General features: G+C 33.0%; 2 protein-coding genes across 3 annotated transcripts in view; both read left to right on the top strand.

The window, feature by feature from the left end:
• The first annotated feature begins 131 nt into the window (after positions 1–131).
• Positions 132–11,261, top strand: LOC145333950 (uncharacterized). 2 transcript variants are annotated; one of them, XM_080179209.1, is made up of 16 exons: positions 132–173; positions 371–440; positions 1,016–1,131; positions 1,837–1,895; positions 2,920–2,971; positions 3,361–3,432; positions 3,776–3,830; positions 4,868–4,930; positions 5,211–5,250; positions 5,824–5,894; positions 6,708–6,787; positions 7,730–7,820; positions 8,166–8,292; positions 8,982–9,097; positions 9,605–9,678; positions 11,013–11,261. In XM_080179209.1, exons 1-16 carry the CDS (start codon positions 139–141, stop codon positions 11,086–11,088), a joined length of 1,197 nt encoding a protein of 398 aa, XP_080035335.1. In that variant the 5' UTR covers positions 132–138; the 3' UTR covers positions 11,089–11,261. The 2 variants fall into 2 exon arrangements, with proteins under 2 accessions (XP_080035335.1, XP_080035336.1); XM_080179210.1 differs by lacking the exon at positions 7,730–7,820 and adding an exon at positions 7,506–7,596.
• A 1,959-nt stretch (positions 11,262–13,220) lies between these two features.
• Positions 13,221–20,375, top strand: part of LOC145333949 (uncharacterized) — a 69,503-nt gene continuing 62,348 nt past the window's right edge. Inside the window, exon 1 of the mRNA XM_080179207.1 lies at positions 13,221–13,273. Coding sequence (XP_080035333.1) covers positions 13,244–13,273 — 30 coding nt within the window. The 5' untranslated portion in view covers positions 13,221–13,243. The remainder of the gene's footprint in view (positions 13,274–20,375) is intronic.

Genomic DNA, 20,375 nt, shown 5'->3' with positions numbered 1-20,375 from the left:
CCTAGACTATTTATATGCTTTGTAATGCCGCTTTTTTAGACGTGCTGGCATTACATGTACGTTCAGCCGTTTGGCAGCTAAAATCCAAAATAAAAAATGGTATAAGTCAATATTTTATATTTTTTAGAAAATACAAAAATGAGAAGAGCTGTTTTTACGCTTTTGGGGCCGAGGTACGCATTTTATTTTTTGTCCTTTTTTTGCAATAAAAAATCATTTGTTGTTTATTTTTTGTTAAAAATTTTGTGAATTTTCGTTATCAACTTCTAAACATCCGCTCTATAACTCACTTTGTACGTTTGTCAATCAATGATTATTGTTTGCTTTTCTTCTTATTTATATTGTCATCCCTGTTTTTTTTCTAATATAGATCCTCTACTAAACAATTGGTGAAATCTGTCGCTTCCCTTCAATCAAGAACAGTTTCTACCAAAGTTAAGGTAAGTTTTATGTATCATGTTTGGTGCGCAATTTTAAGGGTTTATGTCGTCGACTTTTGTGAAGAAAGGTCCTAGGTGACATAATAAAGATTAGTTATTTATTGTATCGTATTATAGACAGCTTTCCACGGATATTAAAAATAGATTATACAATTAAAAACTTTGCATCCTCGGGTCTAACAAAACTGGTTTTAATCTTATGTTTTTTGTTTTAAAATTTTAAGAAAATTTTCTGTAATACAATGCTGAACATGATTTTTGAGAATTGCTAAGATTAAATTCCCAAGGTTATGGGGGGGGGGGGGCTATCCTCACCAAAAACTTGTTTGGGAGCTATATAAAGCTTCCTAGTAAAATCTTAGCTGGACACTACTTTTATTTTATATGTATCCTAGGAGGGAGGGGACATTCGACTGTGAATAACACTCGTACCCAAAGTTTTAAACCATCTTATTCCTTTGGGTACTTTAATTAAGTTTTACTTTTTCGATCAATGATTTTAACTAACAGAAGGGATAATTTTGTTTATAGTCCATTGTCTTATCCCTTAAGAATCCCTGGCCATATCTACCTAGGACGAGATAAAGAGATGGGATGTGAGTATCCCCGTTGAGAGGGCGAGTACTCCACCCTCCTCCTGGTTCCTGGACCCAGAAATTTATCAGCTGGAGCGTAGTGCCGTTTTTGCCAAGTAAGATTTGTTATAAAGGGTTGCTTCCACTTTACCACTTGCAAAAATACAGCCACTGTGTTTTTGACAAAAGTACATTACATCTCACTACTGTCATAAACACTGTTTTACTCTCATTTTTACACCCATGAAATTCAATGAGATTGTCAAATTCACGTTATTATTATTTACCTATTACCTAATTAGGGCGGGATTCTCCTTCGATTTCGAGTGATCATTTAGAGAACCCAAGGGCGTCATCCACTTTTAATCCGCTGCAGATATTAGGTTAAGTAACATCCAACAGACAACAAACCCTTTGAATGCACTACCTTTATCTGAGAAGTTCTAACTGTGCATGGTAATGCGTTGCGCCTGTTTATGGGCCAAGGCATTATCCCTACTCTAAACTATTTATGTCGCGCAACTGACATAGCCAAAGTAGAAACCATTTTTATCGTCTTTAGTTATGACGCTGTGTCGGGCGGAGATTCGAACCTATCACCTTTCCGACGATTTTTTTATATTTTATACGGACGTACGGACTTTGTGGCAACTATTATAGAGTTGCTACGCTTTCTAATTCGTACCTAACTGTTATAGGAATCATTATGCAAAGTTAGGACAATTATAACATGTCCAAATTAACGAAAAGAGCTAATTAAAGAGAAGCCATCGCTTTTAAAAATATTGATGGTAATATTATTTAAGTTTTAAAAAAAATAGGAATTGGATTTGTGTCGGACGTAAGGACCAGGTTGCACAAAATGGCCAATATTTTTCAGGTATATACTTCTTTTTTAAGGAGCCGGCTCCGAGAGCCAGTTTGCTCCGAAAAAATAAAAACATAGTGAGTGTACTATTGTAAACTTTATCCTGTTATATAAAGCAGTAAGCTTTTATTTTGTCTGTAGTGAAAGATCTCGACATCCGCAGAACCAATATGGTTCTTCTTTACAGTGAAGCTTCTTATAGCTGTTAGGTATGGATTTAGGCCCTTCAATATCATTCCGAATATAGAGCCTCTAGATGCTAGGGGCACATCTGTAGTTTAATAATTAATTAAACCATGTTTTCAATCATATGCTTTTAGTTTTTGTCAGAGCCAGCTTGGAAAAAAAAAGAATTTTGGCTAAATCTGCACTATGATTTAAAGTAATTGGAATTTAGGGATTTTCATATGTTTTGTTCTATGTCAAATATTTTATGCTTTTATTAAGGGGATATTTTTTATTTCTTTAGGTCAGGTTTGGTTATATTCATAAAGCACCATTCATTTTTAAAAGCGAAGCTTTTCTATAATTAGGGTCGGCCCGTCCGTCCGTCCGTAACGGATAGCTTTTTTCGTTAATTTAGGCATGTTAGAATTGTCCTATTGATTTCAAATTTTGCATAGGGATTCCTTTATTAGTTAGGTACGATTTAGAGAGCGTAGCAACTCTATAATCATTACCAGAATGTCCGTACGTCCGTTTTAAACATGTCGATTTTTTTACTTTTTTAACAACAAATTTTCATGTGATCTAATCATCCGATTGGTCTGATTTTTGGTATATTAATTCCTGGGACAACAAAGTATAATGTTATAAGCGAAGCAACTCTATAATCAAGTCCCAAAAATGTAAGTATGTCCATAAACAATATCCTGTCTCCAGCAGTTTTTCAACAAATTAACTTTCAATTTTGGTTCGACTCTTATACATTTATATTCTGATTATTCAGTTCTGACAATATACAAATGTTAATGTTCGTTTGTCCTACCGTTTCAGTGCTTCGCTTTTATGGATATTGTCTTCCTTGTTTTTGTAGGAATGGTGGCAGGAGAACCTTACATAGTTGTTCGTGACGGAGATACTCTCAGGTTTGTTCATGGAATAGCTTTACTCCTTTTACTTTTTGACTGAGTGTCTGTTAAAGTGACCACCCTTCAATTACCTCTGGCAGGGAGACTGCTGTCCATGACACTTTTACGCCATGCAGGTCCTGCACAAACAACCGGGATATTTGGTTAAGTAACACTAACATCTAACAAGGCATTAAGAGGAATCGTTTGTAACTCTTTTGAGACGTAATAAGAACCCATAACCTCTTCGACTAATAAACAACAAGGATAATACCCAATAGGGATAAAGACCTGTAGGGTTAGTTAAAGTTTAGATTTGAAAAAAATGGTGTGAGGGGGGGGGGATTCAGAAGAAGGTTTTAGTGAAAACCCCGAGAATGGATATTTTACATTTATTTAAATTTTAGGGGATTTTTCAATGTTTGTCGTCACCATGCCGCTCAATTAACTCCTTTATGTGGTCAGGGCTGTACAGATAAGTAGGTTTAGATAGATAGATAGATAGATTGGCCATTTAACACCTGTCTGATTAACGTTAGATTGATATATTGTATGATAAATGAGAGAATAATAAACGAGTAAAAATTTAAAAAATAGAAAGATTATTTTTTTTTGATAGATAGGCGATTAAAGTAATGTTTTTCAATGTTTCTCAATGTTTTTTTTTTTAATATTTTAAAAACAGTGAAGGTTAAAAAATCTTCAAACTGAAAAACTTTGAGGAAAAATCCTCCAATAATGTATATGCAAATATTTCTAGTGCTCTGTGTAAAAATGCTTAATTTATGGATAAGTAGATTGAAATATAATGACCATTGTTAGGTTTGTCTGTCCTTATCATGGATGGACTTATGCTCTAAATGGACGATTGACAAAGGTAAGAAGTTTTAAATTATTAAAGTTTTTAATATACTTAAAGAATTTTTTTTCTTCATATAAGTTATAATTATTCTTTAAAAGCATCTTAAAGTCCCAAAAATGTGAGTATGTTCCTTGTAATCAAGCACTTTTAAATCAAATTCGTATGCAATTTTAAGTAGACTTTTATATAAATCAATATTCTGCTTATTAAGTTATGACACTCTACAAGTGTTTATGCTTATATGTCTTTTCATCTCATTTTAGAGCTTCGCTTTTATGGATGTTGTCATTCTTGTTTTCATATAAGTTATAAGTAATATTATAAGCAAAGCATCTTTAAGTCCTAAAAAAGTGAGTATTTCCCTAAACAGTATCCTGTAATTAAACATTTTTGCAACAAATTCATATACAGTTTACTATAGACTTATATATTAATCAATGTCCTACTTATAAGTTCTGACACTCTACAAGTGTTGTTGTTCGTTGGTCTTGCCGTCTGATTATAGGGCTTCGCTTTTATGGATGTTGTCGTCCTTGTTTTCATATAAGTTATATGTAATATTATAAGCAAAGCATCTTTAAGTCCTATAAATGTGAGTATGTCTCTTAACAGTTTCCTGTAATTAAGCACTTTTGCAACAAAATCATATACAGTTTACTATAGACTTTTATATTAATCATGTACTCTTAATCTTATGTTCTGACACTACAAGTGTTGATGTTTGTTTGTCTTGCCGTCTGATTATAGGGCTTCGCTTTAATGGATGTTGTCATCCTCGTTTTCATATAAGTTATAAGAAATATTATAAGCAAAGCATCTTTAAATCCTAAAAATGTAAATATGTCCTTAAACAGTATCCTGTAATTAAGCACTTTTGCAAAAAATTCATATACAATTTATTATTGACTTTTATATTATTGTAAATGTTCGTTTGTCTTACCATCTTTTAGATTTCAGAGCTTCGCTTTCATGGATGTTGTTATTTTTGATTCGCCATTTTTTGGGGGAAGGGATAGTTAGTTTTTTACTTATGAATTTAAAATTTTATTAAGGCAATGAGACTAAAAGGAATCCAAGATTTCAAGGCAAAAGACTTTGGTCTCAAACCCATCCAGGTAATTATTCTACAATGGAAAAGTTATTTATTGCTTCGTATTATAGATAGCTTTCCGCGGATATTAAAATAAAAAAAGGCAGGGCTAGCAAAAGTTATATTAATTTTATAGTTAAAATGGCATAAACCAGGCACAATTCATTACTATGCACAATTTTTACTCCCAGACAAATGACGTGCAATAAAATGGTTGGTTGTCTGAAGGGTGTTTTACCATATAATGATGCACATCATTAAGCAAGATCTCTATATCAGAAATAACAAGAACATGTTTGGTTTAGGTTGGCGAGCTAGGACCTCTAATATTTATCAATCTATCAGGTAATCATCAAATTTATAGGGGTTTTATCTCTAAGTGCCTGTCGATCCCAAATAACCTTTCCCCCCATTTTTTCACATGAAATAAAGATATAGGGGGAATGGTGTTTAAATTTTGTTTTTTGTTTATTAAATTAGATTAGGTTAGGGTTTGGGCTGTGTACGCAGGGGTTAAGCTTAGGGGGGAAATTAACCCATTTATTTCCAAAATAATTTTCTGGTTATTTTAAATAGAAGAATGGGTTTTTCAGTGCTTAACTAGTGAGAGAGCACCAACATAATAACTAACTGTAAAGATAAAAAAAAATGGTGCTACATAAATACTTGGTAGGGATAGAGCAACTAATATTAAAAAAGCTACTATTAAAAGCTGATTTTCTATCGCAAAAAACTAAAAGAAAATTTCTATATATGTACATTATATAATTACAAAAGCATGCTGCAATTAAAGCAAATAATCTTATTAATTTAGATCTCGGACGGACGTACGGACGGACCGACCCTAATTATAGAAAACCTTTGCTTTTAAAAAGATTGTATATACAATAGCTTCGCTTCCAAATGAATATATTTTAGAAGATACAGTAGACGGCGTAGAGACTGTGTTTCAAACTCCCCATGTCAGGCTACAAGAGAAGGGATATTTGGTAAGTACAAAAGAGGGAGAGAGAGAGAGAGAGAGAGAGAGAGAGAGAGAGAGAGAGAGAGAGAGAGAGAGAGAGAGAGAGAGAGAAGAGAGAGAGAGAGAGAGAGAGAGAGATAAAGAGAGAAGAGAGAGAGAGAGAGAGAGAGAGAGAGAGAGAGAGAGAGAGAGAGAGAGAGATTTTTGTGTTTCCTACATTTACATCTACATTAACCACTATATTTAGCAACTTATGTCTTTGGTTAAATTACTTTTTTCTTAAACAAGGATTACAACATCCATAAAAGCTCTGAAACGGTAGGAAAAACGGACATTAACACTTGTATAGTGTCAGAACTGAATAATCAGAATATAAATGATTAAAAGTCAAAGCAAAATTGTACTTTGTTGTCTCAGGAATCAGTATACCAAAAATCAAAACAATCAGATTATTAGATCACACAAAAAAATTGTTGTTTAAAAAGTAAAAAATCAACATGTTTTGTTTAAAATGGACGTACGGACATTGCTGCGTTTTCTAAATCGTACCTAACTACTACAGGATTCATCGTGCAAATTGTGAAATCGATAGGATAATTCTAACATGCCTAAATTAACGAAAAAAGCTATCCCTCTCGGACGGACGGACGTACTGACGGACCGACCCTAATTATAGAAAAGCTTCGCTTTTAAAACTAAAATCAGCTTGTGATGGTTTATATGTTTTTTTTTCTGACGCCTATTTCCTTGAATACAGAACTACTACATAGATGCCAGGGGCGCAGACACTAGCAGTCTATTGCTGTACTAGTAAAAATTTCAATTTAGAATTTTTTAGGATCTATCATGGGTGAAAAGAGTAGAATATCCAATGAAATGTAATTGGAAGGTTTTTGTTGACAACTACTTGGATGGAGGGTGAGTTGATTTTTTTTGGCATGAAACGCCTCTTTTAAAAGCATAGCTTTTTCAAGTTAGAAACTTAATTTATATCTTATTAATCATTACAAAAAACAAGGATGACATCATACATAAGTAGCGAAGCATAAAATATCGTGGATGAAAATACGGACAAAGCAATTTAAACAGCATAAATCAAGAATAAATTCATTGGGCAAAAATCACAAAACCTTTCACATTTGTTTAATACATATTTAGATATTTTAATATTAAAATTTTTATATCCTTTTTTATATACTATTTAGTTGCTAAATGGTGTAGCAAATCTTTACAAAAAAAATTATGCATTCTATTTAGAATAGTAGCCAAGAAAATTACATTTATCCATAGCGTTCAGGACGTATGGATAGACGACCATATAAAGTGAAATATAGACTCTCTAATATAACCGAACATTATGAAAGCTTATTAAAACAAAATAAAGTTTTAATTGACATGATGAAAATAGGCAGTTTCCCTCGTAGTTCCTATTTGAGCACATATGTTTGTATTTTACTTTAGATTAGGTTAGGTTATATTGTGTACAGGACACTAGGTTAGGGTCCCCTGCAGGGGTTAAGCACAGAGAAAAAACTACCCCATCTTATCTTAGTTTTATGTAAAAAATAAATTGGGTGTTCATTAAGGTACTTGAGGGAAAGCACCTATTTTTCAAAGCAATGAAATATTTTTGCAGTTATCATGTAGAGTATCTACATCCAGCCCTGACTTCTAACCTAGACATCAGCACATACAAGACTACAGTCACTGATATGTACAGCATCCAGGTACAGTACACCAGGTAATATGTAAAGTACCTACATCCAGCCCTCACCTCTAACCTGGACATCAGCACACACAAAACTAGAGTCACTGATATGTACAGTATCCAGGTATAAAACACCAGGTACACTACACCAGGTATCATGTAGAGTATCTACATCCAGCCCTGAACTCTAACCTGGACACCAGCACATACAAGACTAAAGTCACTGACATGTACAGCATCCAGGTATGTAGGACACCAGATAAAGTACATCCAGGTTTAGTCATAAGAAAAAAGAATAAGAGGTTTAACACTCACTCCCATTTCAATTTGAAATATTACATCCCCATCTTAAATCTTAGAAGCAGACTAGGTATAGTACACCCAGGTACAGTACACAAGGTATAGTACACCAGGTTTTATAAAAAGAAATTTCATTGAAAAAGTAAAAATACTAAATCTATGTTTTATTTTTGATCCTGTATATGGTTTAATTTTCTTATCCGCTGACAATTACAATACTAATACTAAATACCAATGCAATAAATTAAACCAGATGTGATAAGTGTAAATATGAATTTAATATTCTAGGAAGCAAAGGGTAATGATCAGAGTGATAAGAGGATTGGTCAAAGTTCCCTGTATATCTACATGTATCCATCTGTTATGATTAACAAGTATGGACCTTGGATGGACACTAATATGGTTATTCCAACAGGTTTGTATGTCTATCTGTATATTAACATGTATCCATCTGATATGATTAACAAGTATGGACCTTGGATGGACACTAATATGGTTATTCCAACAGGTGTGTATGTCTATCTATGTAATTCAGTGAATGGACAATATTTGGACAAAGTGATGTACATAAAGTTTCATTTGTGTTTTTAAATTGATTTTTTTTGTAGTCTTACAAAAGACAGTAAATTATATACTAGTGGATACTACTTAGTTTAGAGAATCATCAACAAAAATTTTGATTTCTAACTTGAATAGCAGCTTAGAAATTAAAGTTACCCCCATTTTGTTTCCTACAGAATGGGAAGATCTTTAATTTCAACGGATCAACATTTAGAATTATAGAGTAGCTTCGCTACTAAAATTTTACAACAGGAAATGGATTACTCATATCTAGAACAACCGTCCATAATGATATCAAAATGGATATATTATTACTTGGGTGTTATATCAGATTTTCATGTTCTTCAATAAGTTGAAACTCGACGTTGGCTAAAATAACTATATCCCCCATCCACAAAAATTTACCCCATCCCCTTCCCTACTACTGGATGAACAAACTGACAAATAAATGAGTACCATGTTAACTACCAAAACTGACGACAATCGTTTCCTCTGTTACTACAATATCCACGTATATTCTATATCCAATAATATTAATGGTAGGAGCTAACAGTTGTACAGTTGTGTACGACTACTTCCTGGAGAATGAGATGATAAACAACATGTCAGATGCTGACCTACAGCTCTTCATCACTGAAAGTTTGAAAGCCAGTGATCAGGTTTTTCTTAATAAATAAATTTGAATTTTAAATTTTCTAATGGGATCTAAAGGGATAAGACAATGGCTAATGAATTGATGTATAATTATAACCATAATATTGGTACATATTATAATTAACCCGTGCTGTTGGTTACAATTAGTGGTTAAAACGTTTGGACACTTTAATTAATAAAACTACTAATCAAAATTCATTACAAGTCCCCAAAGTTGTTAAGCAAATGAAGAAGTAAACGTTATTATAAAACTTTGGTGTCTAAGGGGGGAGGGGTCATTTTACGCTCCCCCTTTTTCTAAAGTCCCCATGGAGACCTTTAGTGGCGTAGCCACCAGAAATTCATATTTCCAAGCTCTTCATAGTACCTATAAAAAATACAATACAAGTGACCCATTATAGGCCAATACTCAGACCAATGGCAGCAGGCCAGTAAACATATTGATTAACCAATTGTAGGCCATTATGACGTCATTTTTTAAAGGCACTATAAAAGCATCTCATATTTTGAAGGTACAACAAGAGGACAACATGATCTGCGAGTCCGTACAAACTGGTTTGGAAAGTTCTGCTTATGATGTCGGAAGGTTATTATTGTGTTTTTTAATCTTAAGATTGTACAATTTTTATATTCGTAGAAAACTGGATATACAAGATGCTACGCATATTTTTTTCATATGGATGAGAAACGGTTCTAATCCACCGGATATCAATAGGTTTCGAATAAATCATAAATTGATTATATCTTCAGCACTTGTTAGATTTGCCGCTAAAATGAACCAATAACGTGTCTCCTGTTCAAAAGAACAACCAATAATTCGCTAGCATTATGAGAAGGAGAAACGTGATTGGTTTCTGGTAGCGGCAAGTTTAGAATTTCAAAGTTTTGTCTTTGTAAGCCTGTGTGTATTATTGAGTGTTTGAATATGGTAAAGAATGCATGTGCTAAGAATGACTGCATAGAAACTATATTTATAGTGACCCTAAATGAACTAAATAAATGAATGAATGTGTGGTAAGACTCAAGATAATAGAGTATCTGCTCTACTTCTGCATTTATTGATAATTTTAGGATTAGAGTAAAACAATACAGAAGGAAGGGGTTAAATTACTATTTCACCTGTGTCGACTTTCAATTGGGTCTTTAGAAAATCAACCAATTGGGAATATTAACACAGCCAAATCACTACAAAAGAGTAGAAAGCAATTTGCTAGCAGACGAATAAGGTTATCAACAGGGGAATTCCCAGATAGTTGTCTGGTTATTCATTAGGGCGGGTTCATATCGGAATTAGACAAAGAGGGGATATGCAACAGATAAAATTAACCTTAAAAACATTTCTGACCGAAAAAGAATTTTAAAAAATTTTGTTTTAGAACGCGACCACTAAAAAATATATTTAATTACTTATTAATATACAAAGACGACATTCAAAAAAATTTTTTGAATCAGAACTATGGCTTCATGGTGCTCCCTGGAAAGGCCTTGAGGAGCTGAATTAGGAACTTTTGTCTGTTTCAAAATATCTCGTTCCTAGCCTTAGAAATCACTAAAAACCACAATTTTTTAAGGTTTATTGAGAATTGTCTAATTTGTAGAGGTTTTTTAGATTTTCTCATGCTAGGAATGAGATTTTTTGAAAGGGTCAAAAGTTCCTGATTCCACTCCTCAATGCCTTTCCTGGGAGCACCATGAAGCCATAGTGCTGATTCAAAAAAAATTTGACTCCCATTTACAAATAGCTATACAATTGAATGTCTGGTCGCCAGCGGTTTTAAGACTTAGGATAAATTTTAAATCATCTAGAGGTGTATTATACTCATACAAATTATTTGCAGATCCCCGCTTTGGCCTCAGAAAAAAATGTCCAAAATCAACCCACCCTATTATTCATCTATACTTATAGGTTTATTATTTTAGATACGCCCCTGGAGTAGAAATGGCTGATCATGCCTTCCATAGAACTCTTGCGAAGCAGCTTCAAGCTCATGTTTAACCCTATTTATCTGCGAAGGGTGAGGGGGTTGATACACCCCCATTCCTCCATAAAGTTAAATAAATTGTATTTAATCATATTATTTATTAAGCGAATTAGTCAAATATTTATAATAGAATCTGAATATCAATAAAGAAAACCTAAAAAATTATTTGAGCATTTCTCTGAAAAAATCACCCAACCTTTTCATTATAATATTTTGCAAATCTTCGAAAATATATTTTATAATTTATATTGCAATATTTTCCATTGGAATCCAGCCGATTTTCCACAATATTATAGACAGTTATCAGCGGTTACAAAAATAAACAAGGGTAATTACTTCCCATAGCAGAGAAGCTTTTAGAATAGACATAATAATGAAGAATTGAAAATGAAAGAAGGAAAGGGGATGAAAGAAAAAGAAATTGTTAGAAAATAAAAACGTTCCATTACTGAAGGTGGGTAGTCACAAACACTTTTAGATTAGCTTTGCCACTAAAAGATGACACTTTTCGTTGGCTTATAATTAGATATTGATTAATAAGGTGTTTCATCTTTTTGAGATTTCTTAAAAAGGAGAGTCATATTTTTTCCAGGGGTTATAGAACTGTTATATAGCTTCCATGAAAAGCTACATTGTGAAACAGAACCATATCGGTTCATATCGGTTTGTGAGATGGCTCCTAAATAACATACAATCATACAAAGAAAAAGTTGTCAGTAAAAATGTTTGTAGAATATACGAGGATATTATGACAGGGGGGGAAATTGTCGTTAATTTAGCTAGCTAACATAGAAATCTCTTGTTGGCCAGTTCGTTCACCCAGTAGGAGAGAAGGGGATGGGATAGGGGTTATTGTTATTTTAGCCCGCTGTAGGTTTTAATTATTAGAAAACATGAAGATCTGGTGTAAGATCTAAGTAATAATACATGCATTTCTGTCTTAATGATCAGATTATGTTTATACCGCTATTTCAAATATTAGCTAAGATGCAGAAACATCCCATGCTAAGGGCAGGTGCAAATTACGGTGTTTCTTCATCTTTACAAACTAAAGTAATAATAATAGCTAAATAATAAGGAGTTAAAATCCTTTCTTTTATTGATGTTATGAAAACATATCAATAGTATATGCAGAATATTTTTTGCATAACAGAAAAAATATTTTGCATGGGTCATTTTTTTTGCATGAATCAACCATATTTTGGTTGGGGGCCAAATTTTCTAATCCGGGACACTATAATGTATATACACATACAGATAACTAACTGCCTCTCTTACAATGACCTTTTTCGTCTGCTAGCAAATTGTTTTCTGCTCCTTGGCTGTATTAATATTCCCGACACCATTGATTGATTTTCAAATACCCAATTGAGAGTAGGCACAAGGTCCTTGAGGAACCTAGTTATAGTGTCTAACTTTTTATCTTTGTGACGTAACAAAAATCCATCTCTTTTTTAAGGGTTTCCTTTCCCTCCTCCCCTCTCATCCTTCGATTTTTGTTACGTCACAAAGATAAAAAGTTAGACACTATTACTAGGTTCGTCCTTGAGATGTGGACATACAGTTATTTAACTCTTTATCCCTTTAGTGTTTTACTCTAATGTTATGAAGCTAATAAAATATTTCAAGCCACTTGCATGCAATTTGTTCTAATCCTGTGTGAAACTGTATCAATACAAAATAATTATTTTATTCTTTGAATTGGGCATTTTATATCCGCGGAAAGCTGTTTATAATACGATGCGTGAAACAACTATTCCAGTATAACTTCTAATAAACTGATAAATATCCGCTGAATTAAAACCGGTTCTTAGCTAAACTAAAAATCATGTTTAACGTCATATTACAGACAATTTTTTACGAATAATAAGATAAAATTCGTAAAACTAATACCAGCTAGTTAGACGAACCTTTGGAGCTATCAAATCTGTTTTTAATCTTATATTTTTTTATTTAAATATCCGCGGAAAGCTTTCTATAATACGATGCGATAAATAATTATTAGGATTACAATCACTGGTTTAAGAATTTTTGTTTTTCTTCAATTTTAAAATGTGTAATATTTTTGCTAAATTTCAGCGCATTTGTACGAATACTATTGGTCGCTATGCAACGCGACGCAGCTACGACGTAAGCGCGCCGCGCTAATAGCAAATACGCTGATCAACAATGCTCAGTTCAACCATGGCTTTTAGTAAGGTAACACGAACATATTTCATACAGAAATTAAGGGCGGTGAATGGTGAAGAAATTAGCCTTTGATTTGCCAATATTGTAAGAAATATTGGTTTGCAAATAATTCACATGTCTTGTTAAATCCTGTTAAGATATTAGTTTTTTTTTATGTGTAGTGAGTCAAAAAAAATTAAGCAACATTAGATCAGAATATTACCCAAAAATGTTGAGCTGGTGATTTCGTATACAGACAGTTTTCCGTGGATAATAGAATTATCCTAGCTTTGTCGGTCCCAAGAGGTCTAAGGCCTATGTTCAAAGAGCTTAATTTTATATTTTGTATGGAAATATGTCTATGAAATACGAAACGATACAGTATGGCCCGGAACCAGTTTCAGCACGGCGGAAATAAATTGGATTCAGAGCCTTACTGAAAAAAAATATTCCATATTAAATAGAAAATCTTCAAAATTAAGTAATGTATTTGAAATCTTTGTTTTAGTTTTATCATAAGTTATTTTTGATTATTAAAGTAAAGAAAATTACATCCAAGAAGTTAGGTGTATTTAAAGATAGGTATATAGTTCCCGCAGGTTTTTTTAGTTAGATTAAGGTTATCTTATGTTGTAGTACTAATGTTTCCAAATAGAAAACACTTATTACTGTATTACCGTTTATTGTTATAGCTTAATCCTACTTAAAATGGAATATGCTTTTTTGTGAATCACTCTTAAATTTTAAAATCAAGCTTAAATTAATTATAATGAAATGATGATTATTAAAATGAGACAATTATTGACATAATAAATGTTTAACTATAGATGTATAATCCAGACAACTATCTGAGACCCTTCTCGTCTGCTAGCATATTGATTTTTGTTCTTTGATATGACTCGCAGTTTTTTGTTTCTGACGCTATTAGCTGATTTCAAAGACCCATTACTAAATCGGGACAGGATTTCCGCCCCGTGGATAGAGTTACATATGTTTAGCTCTGTTGTTTTACTTTAATTTAAACATGCTATTTTATTCTATGTTTAGATTTGTTTTAAATTTTATGTATGTCTGTATGGCTGTCTGTCCTTGTCTTTGTCTGTATGTATATCGACATACATTAATATATTTATCAGTCGGTAAGTCTGTTTGTCCGTAGATTTGTCTGTTTTGATGTCTTTTTAAAAAATATCTATAAGTACAAAAATTGCTGTGAATTTTTGGCTTGAAAAAAAAAATAGATGAATAGGTTAGAAAAAGTAAAAGCCCTCCAAGGTTATTGCCTCTCAGGTACTTAGAGTTTATATAAAGTAAAGGGGGGGGGGGGTCAGAGGGTCCAGATGTCTGTTAGAAGAAATATACCATTGAATTTTTTTTCTCGCTTAATCAATAATTGACAGACATTAAGCTAAAGACCTAAATAACAAATAAGATAAAGGAATTATGACTAACAAATTTTCTTAAAAATAGTTTTTTAAAAATCTTCAATGATTCTAAAAATGGATGTAGAATCAATTTAGGTTGCTATTTTCCCAGTCATTTATTGATCAGTTCGTTAATCAAGTATGAGTGGAGGGGATGGGGTAAAGGGGGGGTATGGGGTTGATTGGTATTTTAGCCCGCTACAAGTAATTTACTTTATTAGAGTACATGATAATCTGGTGTAAGATCCAATAAACCTATTATTATAAAGATCATCTAACATTCTAAAATTTTGATTTATTTTTTCTCATTTGTACTATCCCTGACAATTCAGGGGCGTCCAAGCTTTTTTATTTGGGGGGGGGGGGGTAATCTACGGCACCCCCAAGCTCATTTTTTTTTTGGGGGGGGGGTAATCTTTATTTCATAGAGGTATTTTTTTTATTTGGGGGGTTAAAAATTTAAAATCCCTAGATTCATTTGGGGGGGGGGGGGGGAATTACCCCTTTACCCCCCCCCCCTTGGACGTCTATGCCTGACATCCGTGATTTTAAACAAATTCTAAAGAGGTTTCCTATCCCTGTATCCTTGACTATGAATGGGGTTTCTCCAGGGATCTAAAGGGATAAGACAATGGCCGATAAATTGATGTATATCCCAATGATGATACACAACAAAATTATCCTTTCTGTAGATTACAGTTAATGGTTGACCCATTTGAACACTCAACCTTATAATCAAACCAATTAAAATTCAATAAAAGTCCCCAAACCTTAGTATAGAACTTTGGGGACTACTGCATTAAACAGTCCAATCTCCCCCTCCTCCCTGGGTTTTTCCACTCCCTATTCCATTAAAAAAAAGCATGACTAAAAGGGGGTGCGTATTCAACTCCGCATTTTGTTATAAATGTAAGTGTATCAAAATCGCACATAAGGGATAAGGCCTTGCAGTGTTTGAGTCCCTACAATGTTAGATACTTGTATTTTTATCATTATGAATAGATAAAGTGTTTCGTTTGGCCCATATTTAATTTTGAGTGATTGTACCAAAAAAACATAAAGTCATAATATGTCATTATTAGAATACTGTTCAAGAAATAAAAGTTCAAGGTGTCGTCAACATATTTACACTGAAAAAATTTTAAATTGTGGTAATCGATATATTATTACTTGGATGTTGCACCAGATTATCATGTACTTTAATAAAGTGATACTTTTAGCTGGCTAGCCGCTAAATAACGATACAATTAACCACCCCCTTTATCCCATCCCTCCCTTCTACTATATGAACTAACAGATGTTTAAATTAGGTCCATGTGAGCAACCTAAACTGACGACAAATTTCCCTCTGTCTATATATCCAAGTATATTATGTATTTCTGATTTTTAACAGTAATACCCTTGCATGGACAAAATCGTCTTTTAAAATTGCAATTTTCATTGTAGTTAAAAAAAATCATAACAAAGATAATTATGTATAGAAGAAGCGAAGTTTTTAGATAAATTACTTCCATAGGAAGTTAAATAAGTATATATAATAGTTAATTATCTCTTCGTATTATAGACAGCTTTACGCGGATATTAAAATGAAAAAAATTAAGATTAAATCAGTTTTGTTAGACCAAAAGGGACCAAAGGCACGAGTTCAAGAAGAACTGGTATTACTTTTATAATTTGTATTCGCGGAATATTGTCTGTAATATGATGTTAAACATGGTTTAGAATGTTGCGGTTCTGATCCAGCCGACATTAATCGGTTTCGAAGCCATAGTGGAATATCTTTATAACCACTGCACTGTTTTAAATAAGTACAAAAAAACGATAATAGACAATGGGGACAAGACAGGGAGGGAGGGGACATTGGACTGTAAATTATACTAGTACCCAATATTCATTAGCCTCGTTATCTTATTAGTTTAAGTGCTTTTATTGAATTACAATTGGTTGGTTCCCTATATGAGTGTCCAAACTTTTTAACCATTAAGATATGAAAAAATGGTACAGGCAAAGGGGGATAGGGTAAGGAAGATGGACTGAAGTGCAGGACGGACACACAAACAGACCAAGTATTATTTATAGAGTAGCTTTGCTACTAAAAATTAAAATAATGCACCACGACATGGGATCTTAAGGGATAAGACAATGGCCGATAAATTGATGTACAATGTACATCCCCAATAATGATACACAAAAATCCCTTCTGTAGATTACAAATAGTTGTTGAGACGTTTGAACACTCATCTTAATGTATCAACCAATCAAAAATACAATACAGTCCCCAATGTTGTTAAGCAGAAGAAAAAGATATTATTAAACTTTGTGGACTAGCGTCATAAACAGCCCATTGTCCTTTCCCTCCCCGAGAATGCACCACGACATGGGATGTTTTGTTTAATCCATCTTATTTTAATAGCTTTGGGAAGTTACTTAACATCATAAAAAAAGAAATACAATTTTTATATGACAAGGAAAACATTTAGTACAGTAATAATAATGTAAATCATCCAATTATATAAAGTAGAAAGCTTTTTTCGTATGTAGCAAAGAATCTCGCTTACAGCTGAACTGGTATGGTTCTCCTTCACAGTGAAGCTTCTTATAGGTTCAGGGAAGGTTATTAAACTATTTTTGGGTAGGTTATCTCCCTCCTCTTTTTAAAAATTTCCTTCCCACCCAGATTTTTTTCTTCTTAAAACTTAAATTAAAAATGGGGGTGGTGGGTTTCACCCCTCCCACCCCATCCCTTCCTCCTAACTTTATTTGCCCCTAGATGCTTCTAAAGGCATAGCGTTGAAAAAAAAAACAGTTTTATATTTTAGAATATTTACAAAATTTGCACTTTCCTTCACAGCGCTTTTACAAACAATTCGATTTATAGCAATCGTAACACTTATAGTAATAATTCTTATAAAATTACATATAATAACAAAGTTGTATCGCAGCGAATCAACCATCCGTTTGTGTTAATTTGTCTGTCCGTAATTGTTGTGATTTTCTCTGCTGATAAGTATTTAAGATAGATGGTTGTTTTTTGTGAAGATTCCCTATGTCAATGAGCATACTTTTTTCAATATACTCGGTCCGTTAGTCTGTAAGTCCTGCTTCAAAAATATAAACGTTGAAACAATATTAAACATATGAAAGGTTACATAATTTTCTTTAAAATTATATAAGATTTCTGATCATTGCCGATATCTGAGGTGGGTTCTTAAAAAGAATTAAGAACCCACCTCTGCTCTATAACTCACTTTGTCCGTTTATCCATTCTTAATCTTTTGTGCTTCGCTACTTATGAATGATGTCATCCTTGTTTAATTAAAGAGCTGATGAGTTTAAATTAAATAAATTGGTGTTCGTTTTGCTTCATAATTCTTATGTATACTTTTTTATTAGCGAAGCTACTTAATTATTTGATATGTGCGTCGGTCTTTCCATCTGTAAGAAAAGATATGGGGGATACTTGATTTTCTCGGCTGCCATTCAATAAAGACAACTCATTTTCGTGGTTATATACTCTACTTGATCCGCCGAATTTTCAGTTATGCAAAAAGGTTTTGTGATTATGTTTTTAACGGCGGAAAAGTGTGCGGTATGGGACATAATCGTGCTTATTTTAAACCTGTTTAATTTTGAATGATGCTAATAATGCTCTTTTTGAACTGGCAATGCGTAAAATCGGCGCACCCTTACTTTTTTTTTACTCGGATAAGAGATAAATAGTCTTAAAAATTGGAGTTACTATTTGAACATATTTATGTTGTCATAATGTCATTAAAATATTGTTCTGTCGATAGTATGTTAGTCATGGCCAATTTTATATGATTCTAATTGAATAATATTAATCCTTATAATAAAGTAACAGGATGTGTGTTTGTGTGTTTGTTTGTACCGAAGGATCTCGCTAACCGCTGACCGATCGGGTTCTCCGTAACAGGGTAGCTTCTCATTGGTCCTGGGAAGGTTTATAACTATTTTCTTTGAGGGTGGGACACCCCCAACTTCCCCAAAAAATGAAAAATCCCCCCCCTAAAATTTTTTTTTTTCATTTTTTAAACTAAAATTTAAAATGAGGAAGGGGGCATCCCCTCCCCCCCCAAAAAAAATTTTTTTTTTACTTTTTCTTTTAAAACCTAAAATAAGAAGTTGAATTATTAAATTTGACTTTCTTCTTCTCAAGTGCCCCTAGAGGCTTATAGGGGCGTAGCTGCTAGTAACAAATATAGGACCATTATATCATTGTTATATCATAAATGTACTAGGAATCACAATGTCAAAAATTAAGGTATCAGAATAAAATTCATCATACAATAATAGGAATGAAATAGTCCCTTTCGTGGCAACTCCTCTTCAGGGACCTTTCGTCGTATTTTGACAGACGCTTTACAGATAGGTTGGGTTAGGTCAAGTTGGGTTAGGTGATTCCCAGGAGGGTTAGGCCCCCCCGTATGGGCTAGTAATAGGGAAAAGGCTATTGTGAAAATACAACGAAAAGTCCCTTAAGAGGCGTTGCCACGAAAGGGAATATACTCGAAAATAAATCAACATGGAATTGTAGACTTACGGTAATGGCTATAGAGCTGCTACTAATTACAACAATGTTCAAATTAATAGAAGCATATTAGCCTTCTTAAGTACCGTCAACAAGCACACCGTAATTGTAGAAAAGTTTACCGAAATAAAACGTACATTATGCTGGTTTGTTATAGATTTACGGATAGATATATATTTTTTGAAGTGTATAAACTCATAAGATGTTGATTTAAAAAATAGTCCATTCATAAAAAATAATTTTATAAACATGTATTTTAAACTATGGCCTTTTTTATTTAAAAGAGTTTTCATAAACAGTTGAATTGTTGTTATATATTCAAACAAATTCCACTAAGGTTTAAAATCACTTTTCCCCTGATATAATGCAGTTTAGCATTGCAAAATGTCCAAAGTGTTTTCTACAAACAACATAAAAAATATTAAAATTAAATTATGAAATGTTCGTTACTATAAAACTAATGAATAAAAACTTAATTAATGGAATTTAATCATGAAGCTTTAAATTAATATACCCCACCTAAAAATAGCCTTAAACTTTTCATTTTTTTTGTTAAAAGCTTTATACAAGAATCTCTTGCAAATGACCAATGCCAAATACACAGACTAAATTACCAATGGCCAGTAATTGACCAATGGTGGGCCAGTATGACGTCATTTCTTATATGCTTAAAAAGCTTCTTTATACAGGCCATGACAAGGTTTTGAGCTATTTTAAAATAAAATAGTGATGCATCCTCTTGTAGAATATAAACTTATCGTTTTTTCCCCCAACAATTATGTTGGAATGTATAAACATATGCGTAATCATAATTTGCAGAGTGACAATGAGTATAAGGTCTTGAGCATGGTAATTAAGCTCACGAATTTCTAGGGATGTGCCCCTCAAAGTTTGGAGTAATGCGCAGATTTTGTTGAATGCCGCACTAAATTATATTTCCTTTAACAATCAATCAATTAATCAATTTGCTAATAATTTGCAGAGTGACAATGAGTATAAGGTCTTGAGCAGGGTAATTAAGCACACGAACTGCTAGGGGTTGTGCCCCTCAAAGTTTGGAGTATACGCAGAATTTGTTGAATGCCGCACTAAATTATTTTTCCTTAAACAATCAATCAATTAATCAATTTGATTAATAATTTGCAGAGTGACAATGAGT

The sequence above is a fragment of the Acartia tonsa genome, chromosome 12 (assembly GCF_053477335.1).
Source record: "Acartia tonsa isolate MP-2025a chromosome 12, ASM5347733v1, whole genome shotgun sequence".
In the NCBI taxonomy this organism is placed as follows: domain Eukaryota; kingdom Metazoa; phylum Arthropoda; class Copepoda; order Calanoida; family Acartiidae; genus Acartia; species Acartia tonsa.
This window is presented reverse-complemented; position numbering and strand designations above follow the sequence as displayed.

Excerpts from the sequence above, each read along its gene's own strand:
- LOC145333950 (XM_080179209.1), top strand. The coding sequence starts at position 139 with ATGAGAAGAGCTGTTTTTACGCTTTTGGGGCCGAG. Across the intron at positions 5,895-6,707 it reads TACAAGAGAAGGGATATTTG|GATCTATCATGGGTGAAAAG; the intron begins GTAAGTACAAAA and ends AGAATTTTTTAG. Across the intron at positions 9,679-11,012 it reads TCTGCTTATGATGTCGGAAG|ATACGCCCCTGGAGTAGAAA; the intron begins GTTATTATTGTG and ends TTATTATTTTAG.